Source organism: Centroberyx gerrardi, chromosome 12 (assembly GCF_048128805.1).
Source record: "Centroberyx gerrardi isolate f3 chromosome 12, fCenGer3.hap1.cur.20231027, whole genome shotgun sequence".
Taxonomy (NCBI): Eukaryota; Metazoa; Chordata; class Actinopteri; order Beryciformes; family Berycidae; genus Centroberyx; species Centroberyx gerrardi.
Window position 1 is genome coordinate 17,294,359 of NC_136008.1, and position 18,936 is coordinate 17,313,294.

The 18,936-nt window shown below is 42.6% G+C and overlaps 1 protein-coding gene across 2 annotated transcripts in view; it reads left to right on the forward strand.

The window, feature by feature from the left end:
* ptprub (protein tyrosine phosphatase receptor type Ub) overlaps positions 1–18,936 on the forward strand; it is a 140,837-nt gene that overhangs the window by 103,736 nt on the left and 18,165 nt on the right. Inside the window, exons 13-19 of one of the 2 annotated variants that reach the window (XM_071901602.2) lie at positions 2,658–2,694; positions 6,317–6,455; positions 7,552–7,581; positions 7,921–8,075; positions 8,868–9,055; positions 14,740–14,812; positions 14,969–15,045. In XM_071901602.2, coding sequence (XP_071757703.1) covers positions 2,658–2,694; positions 6,317–6,455; positions 7,552–7,581; positions 7,921–8,075; positions 8,868–9,055; positions 14,740–14,812; positions 14,969–15,045 — 699 coding nt within the window. The remainder of the gene's footprint in view (positions 1–2,657; positions 2,695–6,316; positions 6,456–7,551; positions 7,582–7,920; positions 8,076–8,867; positions 9,056–14,739; positions 14,813–14,968; positions 15,046–18,936) is intronic. The other variant, XM_078286963.1, reaches the window with a different exon arrangement.

The window sequence follows — 18,936 nt, forward strand, 5'->3', positions numbered from 1 at the left end:
GAGTATTTTTTTTTCTCAGGCCTTCACCAAATCCAGCTAACTAGCTAGTGATGCTTCCAGCCTTTCCTTGTTAACATTACAAAGTTATTGATTCTTATCACTTTACAGTCTTTTGATGATGGTCACATCCAAATATGAAAGACACACGCAATAGATGTTGGGATTGGTTCATGGCCCGTCTATGGGGTATGGTTTGGAATCTATAGGCGAAGGTTAAGTGTGTTTCCTGTATTTTCCTGTAGTTCCCTCGATAGTGGTCTGACACTGATAATTACATTTTTATAGATATTTCTTTAAAGATGGAAGTATAACATACTTATTTTATGCACACTCATTTTGGAAGAAATTTTCAATACAAAATCGGTACACAGGAAAAGCCTACTGATCTGTTGTTCTATGTCTGTTCTTGGCCCAGACGGATAATTGGCAGTCAAAGCCAGTTCTCTCCTAAGAAAGTTTAATTAATCAGAAAGCAATCAGAAAACGATTACTGATTATTTTTAGGATTCCTGTGCATGGAAAATGGTTATAAAGACTATAGTTGTCCACTGCTTTATTATCTCCTTTTTCCTTTCCATGTTCAATTTGTCTGCCAAACACTTAAGTGGTTGCACCTACAATGCCTTATTATGAAAGTGTAAACTAAATGATTACTTAATTTCTCATGTATGTTAACAGTACAGCTCATTAAATCTGAGCCTGCATGGTCCATTTAAGTTTGTGCTTGAATCTCTTTGTGGAGGGGTAACAACACAACTAATCCTCTAAAGCACTGGCAGCAAGGGGAATGGTTTGAACAGTATATGGTATAATATTTGGCATTTACCCATGCTAATTATCTGGAGAGTGGCTGTCAAGCCTCTCTAATTGCTTTGATTGATCCATCTAAAGAGGTATTTGAAAGAGCGTGGATTCAGACGACAGCACGGTCATTTATAATACAACCACTCTGCATCTCCCAACGGTGTGGACGATCTCCACCTCACATACGCACACACCCATGCACACATGATGGAGAACATTGTTTGCGTGTTGCGGAGCCCCATGCGTGCTGGCATTTCTGTTTTGTATTTAGAGCTGCCAGGAACCACCAGCCCCTCTGGCACGACTGGCACAGCACGGCCAGACGTGTGATGTGTGTCCCACAATCTCAAGCTCGCCAATTCACTCTTCTGCCGAGCCGCCGCACCGTACTTCAGAGCTGCACGTCATGAGCTTCTATCTACTACTGTTGCTTTGCGTACTTATTTTATATCATTTACAGTAAATAGAATGTGCTCCGATTGTAGTGTAAGTTTTCTAACTGCTCTGCTTTTTTTAAAAAAAAGAGTCAGGCACAGTCGAATTGCCTTTTCTGATGTGCAGAATGTCAGCTGTGATTGAGTCGGTCCGAACAAAGCTCAAAGTCACCACTTTGTTTCTACTGTGTCACAGAAGCATTTTTATAGACACATAGAAATTGACATATATTGTCATGCTATAAATCAAATTATTCACTTCACTTGGTGCAATGAGGAATAGCTCTGCCTATTTTTTATTATCTGTGCAGGGTTATATGCCTTTTGATCTTGCTGTACGAGCATATAAATGTAGAGGACAAAACAAGTCTTTTTAATGCATTTGCTGGTGGTAAACATTAGTTGAGTGTGTGTGTGTGTGTGTGTGTGTGTGTGGTTTGTGGAAATGACAGTCTGTCCTTCTGCCTTTCTGATAGATAATGTCTTTGTCTACAGTTTACCCTCCCTTGAGTCTGTATTTTTAGATCAAACCATAGGGTTAAAAACTTGTTTAAGAGTCTGTCAGCTTGAAATGGATTTTCAATTAAAAAAGGCAATTTAGCCACAGTTTGAGGAAAGCGCTTTTTGCTCCTTTCCGAATGGGCAGATTTGCATAATTGTCCCATAATGCCTGAATTAGCATCTGTAAATCTTAATTTGATAATGCATCTCCTCCTAGAGGTGGCAGGATAGAATTGGATTACGGTCTTGGATCTCATTAGTGTTGTTTGACAAAGGTCCTTTTCATAACACAGAGATGTCATCAGCTGAAATTTGAACAAAATTAATTCCTTTTCATAGTGGTGCATTGGTCTGAAGCCCTCCTCTTAATTATGCTCTCCCTTTCAGCTCTCATCATTTCTCTTTCAGCAAGAATCTCTTATCTCTTTCTCAAACACTTCACCACAGCTTAGATTTTAGGTGTCTTCTTCAGTCAGAGATGTTCTGCCCTATTATGCTGAAACCTTCTTCTTCTTCCTTCACTGTTTGCCCCTATCCTAAAGCAAAAAGTGCTCTGAGTGGCTGCCCACTCACCTTTAGTATTCTTATTCTTCACTTGGACAGTGGGAAAGTAGAGAGGAAGAGAGGAAGTGTGGGGAAACATCGGTGGGATTCAGGACAGTTGGGTCACATACAATATGTGGTTCTAGAGGTGGGAGACTTAATCACGTGTCTTTTGTATATCTGGGCACTAAATAATGCACTTTTAATATGCATTTGGAATATATTTTCATCTGTTGTGGTCACATTTTCAATATGAAATGTGCCTGTGTCCCAGCTCGGTGTTCTATGCCATTCTTTCTTTTATCACATCTCCCCTATGCAAAAATGCAAAGCGACACCCTCCCCTCTGATCTCTGTACTTTCTTTCTCTTTCAGGAATCCAGAATTAACTGCATCCGCATTGCTCGCAAAGGTAATTCAGCATGAATTCTTCTTCTCTTACCAACACTGTGACCTTGAATGAGTTTTCCTGTAGCATTTTCTAGGAGTTTTGCAATATTGTCTTACTGTCTTATTGTTCTAAGATGAAAAACTGAAGATGGACTTTCAACAGTGCAGTCTACACTGTACTATGTTTATTCAGCTAAGTACAGAGATGGAGATTCAGACATTTTTTTCTTAAGGTCCTGGTTGCATAGCAGTGGGCCTCTGAGAAAAGGGCAACAAGCAGGGAGGGATTAGAGGTCAGGCTTTCATCCTGCTTGTTTGGGGGCAGATGCTGGGACACACTATATCAAAGGCAGCCTCTCTGTAGTCATCAGCAGCACACTAGACAGCTACATCTGAGGGCTTCGACCCCAGTCTGGTCCAGAAGGGTCCTCCAGATCAAAACATCCAGATGGAGCTACCTTGGCCTATCAATATGAGAAAGCGCTGGCCCCCTCCTCTGTAGTGCAGCAACGGGACTCAAAGGGACATGAAAAGGGCAGGGAAATTGACTCTAAGTCCTGATGGCAGGAGAGCCTCCCCCTCTGCCATAGTACACTGTCAGATCACAGTGAATAAAAGTCATGTATTTATAGTTATCATAGCACCGCAACAGTAAGCAGAGCCTTGCAAGTAAATTGACTTGGCGGGGCGTCCTTTTTTGGTGAAGGCCTCTTTTTGTGAGTTAAAAAACGAAAGAGATGAGGCTCTCCTCAAGCATAAAGCCAAAAGGCAAGGCCAGCCATTTCAGCTTTGCGTCTCACTCCATCTGCCCCACACAGACACCCGGTTGGGCATTGATTAATTATGCTTCCTCACAGTGATGAACATTACACAGCGCTTGCCTCTTTTCTTTGACACCAAGCGCACAGAAGGAAAGAAAGACAGAAAGAAAGGAAGAAAGAAAGAAAGAAAGAAAAAAAGAGAGAAAGAAAAAAAGAAAAAGAAAGAAAGGAAAAAAGGCGGGGAAGAGGCAAGGAAGGAAGAGAGAAAGGGAGGAAAGAAAGAAAAACGGAAAGAAAGGAAGAAAGGAGGATAGAATGTAGAGAATTAGAAAAAATGCACACAGGAAAAGAAAAGAAAAGAAAGAAAATTAAAATGTGATTTTGACAGTATTAGAAAATTTTAAAGCAAGCTTTTAAATGGACATAATTTATTAGGCTTGCTTAGTTAAAAACAAAAACAACCCCCCAAAAAACAGGCATTGTGGTGTAACTGAGAAAAAGCTGAAAGGTGAATTGTTGAAAAGCTTCTTGAGATGATTTCCAATTTCAAGGTAGGACAGGTCAGAGGTTATTATGTTACAGTCTGTGATCTCCGTGATCCCTCTACCATTAACATGGCCTCTGCATCATCGAGTCCTAAGCCGCTGCTATCAAGCAGCCCATCACAAGCAAAGTGGAGGCAAATGATTTTGGCTTGGATAACAAAGCTGGAGATTACATTTCAACTTCCAGGTGACAGTTTAATTAAGGATCCCCTGGCAGGCTCAACACAACAATAGACTTCCATTTCTCCTCTAAGTGCCAATTTCCACCAACGGGCAGCTGGCAGGTGCACGGATTCATGTGGAAATCTATTTCATGCTCATGTTTGGCTTAATAGAAATTCCAAGGCTAAATGTGGCAAAACTGTCTTATCTGTCCAAAATGTCAGAGAACTGAAATTGATTTTTCACCTCCTCATCTACATTTTTAGCTAGTAAAGTGTACACCTGTATTTCACTTGTACATGTAATTTTAAATGAAGTTACAGTATGATATAAACGGCAAGCGCCGAGGTTGTGCCTGCACCTGTTTTTGAATGAGGCACCTAGAGACAGGCTGAAATATTTGTTATTTTCAGTCACTGCCAGCAGCTCACAGACACTAAGGCACCTTGGGATGATACTGTAGCCCTGTGTGGGTGAATAGAAACCACGAAGAAAAAAACCCTTCATCTTTGATCTACAGTCTGACTGTCAGGCCCTTTGAAAGTACAACTGTCAAGTAAAGTATACCTGTCAGATGTGATGTGGTCCATACACTGAACAGCACATAATGTCACATCTCAGGAACAAGATGTTAGGACTCAAAAAGCCAATGTGCTGAGGAGTGTTTTTGAAGGGACAGTTTGTTTCTAATACAAGTCCAATGACTCATATCGCCCCATTCAAATATGCCAGGCAGGCACCCATCATTAAAAAAATATATATTGCCCCACTTTCAGCTTTATTTGGGATAAGGCTTATAAAGCACCCATAACCTGCCCAAGGCTGCAGATAGTTGGGCTAAAGCTCTGTTTTCCTCTTCCCTGCCCCAGATCTGGTTCCTCCCCAGCAGGCTGCTAGCTCGAGCCCTGTCCCCAGGCCTGCTCTGACTTTCTCCTGCTCTGGAGATAGGTTGTGCTGTTCCAATAGGCTCACAGGACTAGTTTCAGGGCTGTCAGGGCCTGGAGGACAGGCTGACACCACACAGGAAAACTAGATCAGTGGGCTCCTAGAACAAGACAAAGAAAACCCCACTCCTCAGTGCCATTTACATAAGTATGGAGCTTTACGCCAGTGAAATGAATAACCTGCTATTATGATAATGACCTTTCCAGGGGCTCACAGACACCAGGGCACCTTGAGATTATACTGCAGCACTGTGTGGATGACTAGAAGTGACCAGAAAAAAAAAAACCCAACATAATATTTAATCTTTAGTAGTGAAAAGGAATGCGGATCAAAGGTTTAGGCAGTGCATGTGCCATATCATCAGAATTTAGAATTACAGTATCACAGGGTATCAGTTTGTCATTGCAATGTCACTGTGACATCATTGTAATTTTAAGAATAAGATCAACAATACATTAGGAAACAAACAATCTGTTGTGAATCTATTTGTACTTGTCTATTGATTCTCAGTAAATTAGTTCACTGTCCTTCTCTTTCTTCTTCTAAACTTCTTTACAGCCTTTGCTTTCCTTTGCTCAAACTCATTCCTTCTCTGTAAACCTCGATGTAAATCTTTGTCATCAGGAGGCAAGATGCTTCTATGAAGTGAGAAAACAGGACGAGTATAGATTGACTTTGAAAGCCTCTCAGACAACAGAACTTTTATTCTGCCCCCAGCTCCTCCATCCTTCTGTTTGTCAAGCTCAAGGTGTCACTGTGCGTCTCCAAGGACTGTAGTCTTTGTTGGGTTAACACCGTGGACAGTCTCTTGCTGCCTTGCTCTCGGTGTCGCTCCTTTTATTTACATACTGCACAGTCATTTCTGCCAGCTGACTTGCAATAAGCTATGTGAATTGACTTGGAAATACCACTACTATTGAAACGTAGCTTTCCATACAGGTTTGGCATTAAGGATCTCCTCTCAGCAGTCAGTATAAGTGTGAATACCTGCATTGTCATGTGAAAAGTCTGGACTTTTCAAGAGAGTGTTGTGTACTTGACTGATAAGTTCTTCAGAGCTATGAATTTCTATTTTTATCTTTCCCTCTCTATGTATAGACCCACACATTTTTCACTCTCTCTTTCTCAACCTCTCTGTGAATCAGTCGCTTCTTTCCTCACCTCCGACTTTATTTCTTTATGTGTTCGCGCCATGCCTCTTTTAATGTGACCTCTGTGTTCGTCCCACTAGCGGCCTGCAAGGACCACCGCAGGGCGCTGGAGGTGTCCCAGCACTCTGAGGAGATGGGGCTGATTCTGGGGGTGTGTGCCGGGGGTCTGGTAGTCCTCATCCTCCTGCTGGGTGCTGTCATCATCATCATTAAGAAAGGGTGAGTGGCTGCTGATAACTGCTCTGTGCAAATTTAGAATATTTTGGAATAAATACCTCGAGGTACAAAGGTGCAGCACAGGGGACCTTTTTCTGTGTTTGCTACCAGAAATTGTCCCACATCATTATGCAGTATGTTTGCATCACACATCTCTCTCCTCCTCTGTTTATTTTTTTAACATTTCTGAAAAACTGTTTTGGAACAGTTCAGTAATCACTTCTTATATTTGCTGAACTTTCTAAAAGGGCATGGTTGTTTAGGGAAGATACTGGAGCAACAGCCAGAGCTGCATTGTTTTCATTCCCTTATGGTACACCAGAGGGACCAAACAACTCTCATCTGAAGAGCTTATCTGAGTGTGAAGTATTTAATTAAAGGCGGATGCAATTCAATTAGCCACTTAATTACGCACGCCAAGCAGAGGCCTGACCCTTAAATTAGATGGTAATTGGGAGGGAAAAGGTGTGCTTTTAGAGATTATTAGCCAGTGATCCCACAGGTCTATAGTAGATCATCTACCCTACTTGGCTCCGCATTTTATTTAGCAGCAACTGGAGGCCAGCCTGAGGGAAAGTTTGGAGTAAGGCTTAACCCGTCTTGCCCAAATAAAATACATTAAATTCGAAAAACCTGCCATGCCAAATGAGAAGTTACTTAGGGCTACAGCAATCATTATTAAATGGCTGACACAGCCATACAGGATAATGTTGAATAATGTTGATTTTGAAAGTCAGTGCTAGTCTGCACATTAGTCCAGGTTGCTGTCCTAAGCCACCATGAAGTTAGCGTTTAGAGAATTGATTGCTAAATTTGCTGTGGCAGGAAGCCACATGGTTTACTCATTGAAGTGTAACACTGAGACATATTCAATTGAAGGAGAGACACATTTTCTGCTTTGCTGTGGTTTGGTCTGTCAGCACCCGCTCGGTATATATGCATGTGTCATATGGCTGCCTGCACAGCCAAGCTCATAACAAGATGGTTCTCATTTTCACTGTAATCAATGCATCCCGCCCTCAGCTGGCATTGCTTGCATCTTACATCTCTTCTTTCTCTTGATTTTCTTTCTCTCCTCCTCCTCCTGCACACTTGCCAGAAGGGACTACTACTCTTACTCTTACTATCCGTAAGTGACTCCACCCCTTTTCTTTCCCATCGTTTTGTGATCCATCATATAGCCTACATGCTTGTGCTCTGGCTGTCATGTTGGAAGTTGTAGAGGCAAAATAATAATAGTTGGTCTTTGTATCCCTTTCCCCTCTTTCCTCACTCTTTGTGTACTTTATCCTCTTCTTTTTCTTTTCTCTTGGTTTGTCTTCATCTTTCCCTCCTCCTCCTTCTATCTCTCTCTATGTTTCAACCTCTCTCTCTCTCTCTCTCTCTCTCTCTCTCTCTCTCTCTCTCTCTAAATCTATGTATTGCCTTCTCCACTCTATCTCCATTTCTCCCTGTCTTTCTTTAATAGGAAACCAGTGAACATGAATAAGACACCCATTACCTACCGGCAGGAGAAGAGCCATATGGGCTCTATGGAGCGGAGTTTTACAGACCAGAGCACCCTACAGGAGGATGAAAGAATGGCCCTTTCTTTCATGGATGCACACACCTGCGGCACACGCAGTAAGACAAATGCACTACGACACACACACCCACACACACACACACACCCACACACACACACACACACACACACACACACCAGCTTACCACAACTCTATACAATGTGATGTCCTTCAATTTGTAATCTTGTTGACCATCACTCATTCACTCTACAAACTTCTGAAGCATTCTGAAAGGTAACTATCAGCTCACATGATAAATTCTGTTAGTACAAGTTACCCTCAGCCATTCTTTGCCTGCAGCTGATACACAAAGAATCTCACAAGATTCTAAAAAAGAAAATTGCAGAAGTAAAGAAGTAAAATGACACATCTTAAAGCAACAAAAGAAATCATTTGTGATTCTTGTCAGCTTTTCATCATCTTGATCTCCTTTCTTAAATATTGTCAGTCTCCCAGAGAAGAAAAGAGAGATGTGTTCATTTTCAGAGTGGTTCAGATCTTGATCTGCTTCACTCATCATCAAAGACAGAGCTGCTGTCACGTTTACATAGGATCTATAATGAAGACGTCTTTACCCAGAGAAAAACCCTATTGAACATCTGCATAACAAACAAAGTTCTTAGGATACTTTATTAACACAACATTATTATGTGTCATTAAAAGTAACACCAATGCGTGTTGTCTCAAACTAAACACACACTGTTGGAAGTAACACATCCTCTTTTAGTGTAATGTAAATTATGTTTATATTATGTTTGGATTATATTTATATTATAATCTGTATTATACATGAATTTCAGATGGAGTCACACTGACATTGGAAATGTGACTCCATCTGTGTCTGGTGCAGGTGACGCTCGTAGTTCAGTGAATGAGTCCAGCAGCCTGCTTGGAGGCTCCCCGAGGCACCAGTGCGGACGCAAAGGCTCTCCTTACCACACAGGGCAGCTCCACCCTGCCGTCCGAGTGGCTGACCTCCTCCAGCACATCAACCAGATGAAGACTGCCGAGGGCTACGGCTTTAAACAGGAATATGAGGTGAGAGGGAGCTGTTACACTCTGCTCTTACGCTCTGACAACAGGATGTACAGCATTACAAACTATTGCTGGTGGTGCACAAGTGTCAAGTACTGTACGCGTCTAAGAAAGACAGGTTGTAGGGCTGTTGCATTTTAAAGAACAGTGTGATACGAAAAGGTTTGTATCCACGCTGTCATTAGTGTGTTCTTGTATAACTAACCTCCATCTTCATTCTAAATTGAACAGCAGAAGCTATTGGCTGTCAGCTAATTACTGTAATGATTGTTACTTTTACATTTATACAGTAGCTAACTTTGTAATTCACACATCAATTAGAAAACCAAAAACCTATAACCTGCAGTTAGTCCATCCATCCATCCATTTTCTAGCCGCTTATTTGGGTCAGGGTTGTGGTGGCAACATGGTAAGCAGAGCAGATGTCCTTTTCCCCAGCGACTGGGAATCCCTAGGTGCTCCCAGGCCAGCTGGGAGATGTACTCCCTCCAGTGTGTCCTGGGTCTACCATGGGGTCTCCTCCCAGTCATCATGACCAGTACACCTCCAAAGGGAGGCGCCTGGGGGCCCGAACCACCTCAATAACCTCAGAAACCTAATCTCGGCTGCTTGTATCCACAATCTCATTCTTTCTGTCACCACCCAGAGCTTGTGGCTATAGGTGAGGGTCGGTACAAAGATTGACCGATAAATCGAGAGCTTTGCTTTTTGGCGCAGCTCTGTCTTCACGACCATGGTCCACTACAATACAATTACTGCAGCCAGTGCACCTACTGTGTCTGTTTGGCCCAAGGGGCTCCTGACTCAGCAGAGAGGAACCGACAGGCCAGAAAGGCTGCAGCTGTGGTAGTGGAAGAAGCGAAAGCCTGTGTCTGGGAGGAGTTTGGAGAGGCTATGGAAAATTACTTTTGCACGGCCTCAAAGAGGTTCTGGAAAACTTTCCGGCAACTCAAGAGGGGAAGGCAGGGTATCGCCCAGGCTTTTCAGTGTCGGGGAAACACTGACCTTAAACGGGGACATTGTTGTAAGGTGGAAGGAGCACTTGGAGAAACTCCTAAACGCAATAGACAAGCCCTCTGCGCAGGAGGCAGTGCTGGAAGATTCAGGGAGGGTTTGAGCCCATCTCCTTGGCAGAGGAAGGTAAGCTCCTCATTTGCAAGAAGCCGGGTGTGGACGAGATTCATCCTGAAATGCTGAAGGTCCTGGATATTGTTGGGCTGTTGTGGTTGACTCTTCTCATCAATGTCACGGGGATTTCGTCAATGGCGTGTGGATTGGCAGACACGGGTGGTGGTCCCTGTTTTGAAAAACGGGAGCCGCAGGGTGTGTTCCAACTATTGAGGAATTACACTGTTCACTCTCCCTGGGACAGTGAACCAGCTTTTTACCCTCTCACAGATAATCGAGGGGTCATGGTAATTTGCTAATCCTGTCTACATGTGTTTGGAAAAGGCTCCCCCCAAGATATCCTGTGGGAGGTGCTGTGAGAGTATGGGGTGCCAGGGTTGCTGCTGTGAGCCATTTGGTCCCTATACACTCAAAGCCAAAGCTGTGTTGTCATTCTTGGCTTTAAATCAAGCTCGTTCAAGGTGGGCATTGGACTCAGACAAAGATGTGCCTTCTCCTCTCTCCTGTTTGTGATATTCATGGGCCGGATATCAAGGCGCAGCTGAGGTCTGGAGAATGTCCGGTTCGGTGTTATTAGGATGGCTTCTCTGTTGTTTGCGGATGATGTCGTCCTTCTGGCTCCTCCAATGTGCACTGGAGCACTGGAGCACCGGAGCGGTTCGCAGCTGAGTGCGATGAGGATCCGCCAAGTCTGAGGCCATGGTTTCTCTCTTGTTAGAAGGTGACTTGTCCCATCCAGATGTGGGGTATGGGGTGAGCAGCTGCCCCGAGTGGAGGAGTTGCGGTATCTTATTCATGAGTGAGCGGATCGTGAACATGCAGTTAGTTTATGATGTAAATGAATATTACTGATAAAAACAATAGCATTTTCTTTCTGCATTGTCAATGTACAGTTGAAAAATAAAACACTGAAAACTGCTGGTAACTTAGAGGCCATGTTACATAGAATGGTACTCGTGAAAATAGAGTGGTGTGGGAGGCCATCAATTCTCTTCTGACATCATCCACGTGCCCTCCTCACCGCCCGCTGAAATTAATTAGCGGGGTTAAAAGGCATCTGGACCACACTGTCGCTGAGCGTATGAATAAATCATCCTCATTTGGGCCCAAAGAAGACCTCTGTCATGACGGCAGGCCTGATGAGGTTACACGTCCCTAGAGGTGCTCCAGCTAGTGAGTCCCCTATTCACTGCCAACAAACTGTAGGGCAGCAGAGAGAAGAGGGGGTCTGAAAGGCCAGAGTGGGGAGGGAGCAGAGATGAAAGAGTATGGATGGAGGGGAAAATGTGAGAAGAGAGAACGCTAGGCTCCCATGCCTTGTAACCTTCAAATGACCGATTCTCAGTAGCAATGTTAGTATTTATCCTCCTATGCAGTATAATGTTTAGTGAAGAGAAGAGAAGAATGCCCACTAAATGATCTGTATTCCACAAAGTTAAACATAAGACTGTGATGCATGGAACAAAACTGCCTTGAACGTGCTCTTAGTGGCACCGCATATATAAGGAAGAGAATTACAATGAAATCAAACCTGTAATTAGCTATGACATTCTCCAGGGACTTAGTAGGCATTGTTGTTTGAACTGCTTGCACCACTAGAGTATGTAAATTACTTCAGTTTGCTTGGTAGATCCCTGCTTGGTTGGCTTCTTTCTACACCTATGCACTGTGGAGTTTTAGCTTTTACACTGAATTGTAAGTAGAGACAAGTTTCGTTTAGCAGAACATTTGTTATCCCCCTCCCGCTGTTGTAATGGCTGCTCTCCATAGCTGCATGACTCAAGGCACATTCTCAAGGGCCCAGTTCCCTGAATGCCTCCCCCCCAGTGGGCCGGTGCTGTAGCTGGATCATGCTCTGGGGAGAGGTCCATCCTTGTCACCCGTGGCCTCTGACATTCATGGAAAAGAGAAAGCATCTTTTGTCTCTGGTTCATGGTTTCCCCTCTGGAACTCTGCTTGTAGACTCATTAAACTGTCCCTCACGGGCAAAACACACTCCACTCACAAAATCAATACACACCTCTTTGTGTTTTTTCTCTTTATCTTGGAGTATGTGTGTGTGTGTTTTGATGGAGTGTCTCTCTCCATTACAAAGGAAAATGATGAGGAGTATCGCATTGCGCTCTCCTGGCAGGTATAGGTTTTTATTTCCCCGAAGAATACCAATGTACTGTAAAGACATTGATCAAGAATTTGCAGTGACTTGTACAGGGACTTGTATGTGTGGCAGCTGCTGTCACTACTGTCGAATTCCCACCACAGACACTTACAGGTAAACACCAAACAACAGCAGAGCTTTACTGGAGAACTCAGACTTTCATTATATCAGCTTGCACCTCAAGGCTGAGCTTATGAAGGATGATAGACTCATCGATTCAAAGTTTAGATGCAGCATGGGCAGTGTCTACTGAATGACTTATTTACAAAACAACCGCTGTCTTAATTTTCATCACACCTTTTTTGGGAGAATGAATCAGACTTTGTCCATTTGTTTGATAATCCAATTTTTCCTTGCGTCTGTACGTCATGCGGGATATCTCACCATTGATTGGATTTTAACAAAACTTGGTGAAATAATCTCACCACTGCTTTCCGACATTTTCAAAATTACACTGATTGGCCCAATGGGAGTGCCAAAATTACAGGTCAAAACAAGGTGACATATTTGTTACTGATTGGTCCAGAGGGAGACTGCATCATTTGTGGAGGACGACATGTTCACTGTTGCCTTATTATTGAAGGGAAACAACTAACAATTATTATCTGTCTCCAGAGTAATGGGAAGTTAAAAGCACATGATGAAAAGCAGTGGGAAGTTGATAGCATATCAAGACATGGCAATGGGAAAAAAATGCGTTTTTTAGAATTATGCTTCAGGATTAGTCACTGTGCCACGTGAGTGTCATGGTTCAGGACTGTACTTCACTGTCTCATAATTTCTTTCATCTCATTTTACTCCTCATTTTATGTGATCCTCTTAACCAACCCACCCCACTGATCCCTGCCGATGAGGGTTTCTAATCAATCTTCCATGGGTCTCTCTTCCTCCCTCTTACAGACACTCTGTCTCACACTTTCTTTCTTTCTCTCTCTTTCTCTCACTGCTTCTTTTTCCCTCTCTAGAGGGCTGAGCATAAGTGTGGTGGGAGCAGAGAAACAGAAGAGAGCCCAGAGGTCTAGTATCAAAAATATGAGGGAGGAAGAAAGGGGAAAAAAGGAGGAAGAGGTGGATAAGAAAAGAAGGGGTGAACAGAGGGAGATAGAAGGAGGGAAAGAGAATGAGAGATTCAGAGAGAGAAAGAGACCCCGAGAGAGAGCGCAGGGGAAGAGGAGGAAAAAGTGAGGAGGAGGGTGTAATCCCGGGCAGGATTTGGCTGGTTCCTGGCTCTCTGTGGGGAGAACTGCGTTGTAATCCCCTGCTCAGCATGCAGACTTGGGCAGAGTTTCACCAAATTCCCCCTGTGGCTGAACAACCACAGGGGGTAGACTGGTGTGTGTATGTGTGTGTGTGTGTGTGTGTGTGTCTGTGTATGCGCATGCACGTACATGTATGCATGTGTGCTTTTGTTCGTGGATCTGAAGGGGCTGTTTGCGGGCAGAATTTGGCCCCACAGTAGACGCATAAGAGTGGCTGATGAGGAGAGCGTGAGAGTAAGCGCTCGCCAAGGTTGGCGTGCAGACAGGTGGATGTTATGGAATGGAGAGACGCATTGCTGAGCAGAATGTGTCACAGCGAGGCTGAGGAGCCAGCCACTAGGCAGGCGGTAGACAGTTCCTCTGCCTTCGCTCTATAATTAACAGCAGAAGCTATTGGCTGTCATCTTATAATGTAGTGATTGCTGTGTATTCATTTTGAGTAGCATTTAGTAAGCTGCAGATCAGTAAACACCAACATTATTTCAACTCATTTTGACATAATGAATATCTCTCATAATAACAATAGCATTTGCTTTCTGCATCTGAATTTTGTGAGTTAAGTATATACCATTATCCATCATTAGCAACTTCCATGTACCTCGGCTGTGATATAAAACAAAAATGAATTCTGGGATCTGTAAAATGGATTTACATCAATCTCTAATTTATTCTGTTCTCTAAAGTACAAAAATATAACCCACTATAACTCACTATTGTCCATGACTACGATCCATGGTTTCAGGCATTAATTATAAAGGATTCTAACAGGAATAGGTGCAGTGGGGGGGGTCCATGACTCATGGGGACTACTGGAACAGACAAGCTCTGCATGATGCTCACGGCACTGGTGTTTTGTTTGATTACTTATCATGCATAAAGCACATAATCGCTCCTTATCTCAAGATGCTTACAATGGCACTACACTCTTGATCTAAGTCTCAGCTGTGCTTGAGAGATGTGCTGATACGCTTTTATCATGGCAACCATGAAATACAATATTCCTTATCGCAAATAAAACAAAAGAAAAGAGGTGTTGAAGCTCTATTATAATGGGACTAAAGCTTATCTAAGATGATTGAATGGTTAATAGAGGGAGGATCCTGTACCTGAAATCTGCAACAAGTGTGTCTTTTCCTCTGTAGAGCTTCTTTGATGGCTGGGACTGCACCAAGAAGAAGGACAAAACCAAAGGGAGGCATGACACCTTGATGGGATGTAAGTTTCATAACACATTTTGTCCTGTATAAAAAAATAATATAGCAAATGTCATTGAAACATAACAAAGACTGGAGGACACAAAACCTCTGGTTGAAAAATACCTGTTGTATTTCAATACTCTTGTGATCTATAATTTAATTTTGCCCATCTCAGATGACCGCCACAGAGTGAAGCTCCACCCTCTCTTGGGAGACCCCAACTCAGACTACATTAACGCTAACTATATCGATGTAAGTCCAATCCTCTTTTTCTGCCGCTGCTCAACATTGGAAACATACACCCAGCCTGCACCCAGTCTCTATCTATCACACTCTGCAAAGCCACAGTCCATCTCTCTCACTCCTATAAGCCAGCCAATCTGCTGGCCCACATTTACGTGGAAGCCTTCATTCAATCAAACACCCTTCCTAGTGGTGTTTTGCCAGATGCCATGGTTGTCAATTGCTACACCCCCACTTCCCTGAATCCCCGACCCCGGCTAACTCTGCTATCACTTTTATTAAAACTGAATGGAATAAATGCATTTAATGCCCTGCGCAGAAGATAAACCCCTCTGTAAGATGCCGCAAATCCCCCTGAATTAAATAGACATGATTGATGTTATTCAATCTCTGGATGGGCCGGGAGGAGTTGATCCTTTTCACTGTTCACCTTAACTGTCTGCCAGACTGCAGTTCCACAGTAACATTCTCACTGATCATATGTAATACATGTATATGTCGCTTACGTGTGTCACGCAGTCTCATTCATACGTGTTCTCATTCATATTAAGTACAAGAGGTTGAGTTTGCCTCAGAGCCGCAGTGTTAGATGGTAGCGCTCAAGCCATTAAAAGAGAAATCAACTCAAATAATGAATTAGAAGATTTTAGCTATTAGAAGTTGATAGAAATTTGTGTTTTAGTTTCCCCCTGTGATTTTTGCTTTTATGCTACTCTGTTGTTGCTATTCATTTGAGTTGTGTCAAGGGAAGTCATCTGGCAATTTGCTACAATTTCTTCATCTCCCAAGATTCATTTTGCAAGCCTCTCATTGGGACCACTGCAGAGTAAATATGGGGCTCTATGGGAAGTTGAGGCAAGGTCATGTACTCCCACTCCTGCTTGAGGTTGATAAGATTTTCAGTGAAAAATCCAGTCTCTGTGGAAATCCTTTTAATGCGTTTATTTGCAAAATGACTGGTATTATTTGTTTCAACAAAGAAAATTACTAGCAGTGTAAGTCTTCACCTGATTTTGGGTGGATTCTTCCTTTAGGACACATTGTATCATCAAAATGCTTGACACTAAACTGCCTTTTTTCTCTCGTTTATTTCTCTGGAGAGATCAGCCGGTGGGGAAATGCTTTTAGAGAGTTCATTACAATGAGAGGGCGTTAAAACCAGGCGTGCTGTTGTGACTCTAGCTGTTGCGAGGGTCTCCATTAGTGTGTAGGGCACAGGGGGCTGAGCATTAGTGGGAAAACACCACTCAGCGGCCACTATAGTGTCCATGTCAGTGATGTTACTCCCTGACAACGCTGACCCTGCCGCTGAATGACAACTACTTTGCCACAGCGGAGCATATTTTGGACAGCCTGTGATTATTTCACCAGAGGTTAAATGGAAAAGTTTTTCTTCCCTCTGAAACATGTTTTGCTTTTTCAAAACAGAGGTGAGGAAGTGCAAGCTCTCTATTTCCTCTTTCTCGGTCACTTAATGCCTGAGCCTTTGCTTGGCTGTCTGCCTGACTTGGTTTGTATAGCTTGAGGAGGTGTACAGCACTTTGTGTATATGTTTGGCAGATTCCTGTGCCTTCAATATGTTGCGCATTTAGAACAGTTCAGTGTGTCATTGCTATAACCAGTTAGTTAACATTACATAATTTCCACTGCATGTAAAGTGATCTTAAAAATCTTAAAACATTAACAGGCATAGTATGGGCACACAAGCAAACACATACACACTCATACTGTACAGCAGTTTTGGGGTTATTTATAAAAGTTATTTATAAAAATTTCTAGCGACTTTACTTTGTTACTTGCCTTAAAAATGAACTAGTTATGTGACAATGTTTTTCTTTATTAGTACCTAGATTACTTTTGCGTGACCCACTTCAAAAATATTCCGTACCAATATGGCTTCTGCTGCCAAGTGTGATTGTTTTAAAATGTAATGCAAGCCTGTTTTTAAAATAGTCATCTGATGTTATTCATATCAAGCATGTTTTTTTTCTTTTAATTATCAGCATGTTTGCGTGAGAGCTGCAAAATGTACATTTTTTTCTACTTTTAAAAAAAAATGCGCTGACAGAAATGAAACAATATGAAAGAAAATTAAAAGTAACAACATTCTATTTTAACTAATAACAGATTACAATTGAAAAACGAATGTGTAGTTATCACAAAACAGTAATGAGTACTCTAACCCATTATCCCCAACACTGCTGCACTTGCACATGTACACACACACACACACACACACACGCACATTCCTCTTTCCACCTGTCTGTAACCATAACTCCCTATTTACCATAAGCTTCTTTCATTAACTAGCCTATATGTCTTCTTTTTCTACTCCCTTCCCCACTTCCTCGACTTTGGACCCTGTAGATTCGGATTAACAGGGAAGTAAGTACTTCACTGCTCTTTCTTCTGCTTGCCATCGCTCTCTTTTTGCTTCCACATATCTGCCTCTTCTTTCCGCTATCCTCTATCCACAAATGCTCAAAGGTCTGTGTGTTTCAGGTTTCTGCACATTTGAGAAAGCCATGCCGTTTTGGCCCACAATGTTAAATGAACACAAAGAGATGTGTCCTCTCCTGCATGGAGGACCCTACTGCCTTTGCTAGTGCTCATAAGTGGCCAAGACTCAGGGAGTTTCAGTTGCTATGGTGACCGTCTTAAGTGGAGGAGTTGTAGTACTTATGCTGATAGTGCTATCCAGGGCCAGAGGAATTGTGGATAGCAGGTCTCACAGCACTGGTCATCCATCTCCATTTCAGACATGTCCCTTTTTATCTGACTGGGTGCAACTCAGATTAGCAATCCATCAGCAACTAGGAGAGGTTCAACATATTAAGAAGATGCCCTCTGCAAAAAATCAAATCCATTATCGACACGGATAGCCTCATCATACTGGGCCGATGTGAGCAGGTGGACTGTGTTTATTCAGTTCATAGCGGGGCTGCAGATAGTTAACAGTGTTGAACATCAATTAGCATTTCAGCTGCTCCTCTCAAAATGACAGGAAACATTCCACATGAACCACAATAATCACGTGGTGTTCAGGAGGATATTTTCATATAGCTGTGTCTCGGAAACAGCTGTCACATTTATCCTGCAAGGTAAGATAAGGAGTACTTGTTTTCAGGAGGTCTTCTTTTGAACAGTTTCCTTGTCCTTACAAAACTGGTCATGCTTCAAAGTCCCTCCGGTGGTCTTTGTCCTGTTCATTCCCCTCAACGGTGTAGAGGTGCCCTCTCATTGCTCATCCATATTCACCCCATATTCACCAAATGAAAATGTCTGCCATCTATATCAAAGGCTGTCATATCCTTTGGTATAAAAGATCTCAGAATACTTCACTATGCATAATGTAGCATAGAAAACTGTTCACTTTGGCCATGATATCCTGCATTTATGTGAAACCTGTGTAAGAGGCTTTAGTTCCATCGCTTTGACGGCACACACACTCACACACACTTGTGTGACAAAAGAGTGGAAGAGTCCGTGAAGGAAGTTTTCTGAAAAAAATGGTGTTTTCTGATAGTGTTAATTCATCTGTAACAGTAAAATGCATCTCAGTTATAGTACGTATTGTGTCTTTAATGAGAATTGATTTGTTTTTATTGGACACTGAAGCGCTTTGATAAGCCAGCCAGTTTGATGAATAAATTGGATGCCTGAAATTGAAGAGTCTGTGCCTCTAGCATTTTTATCATGTTTTTGTTATGCTGTCAGGGGGATTTGGGCATGTATACGTCGGCTAGGCTGACTTGCTATTGTATTGTATATACTGTAGAGGAAAAAATCCATACTTGTAGGAATCACTTTTTCAGGGATCTGTTAGCTGTTCTTCAAGATGTTTACCATGTGTTGCCTCAACAGCAGCATTTCCAAACTCTCTGGGATGTCTGAGGGCAA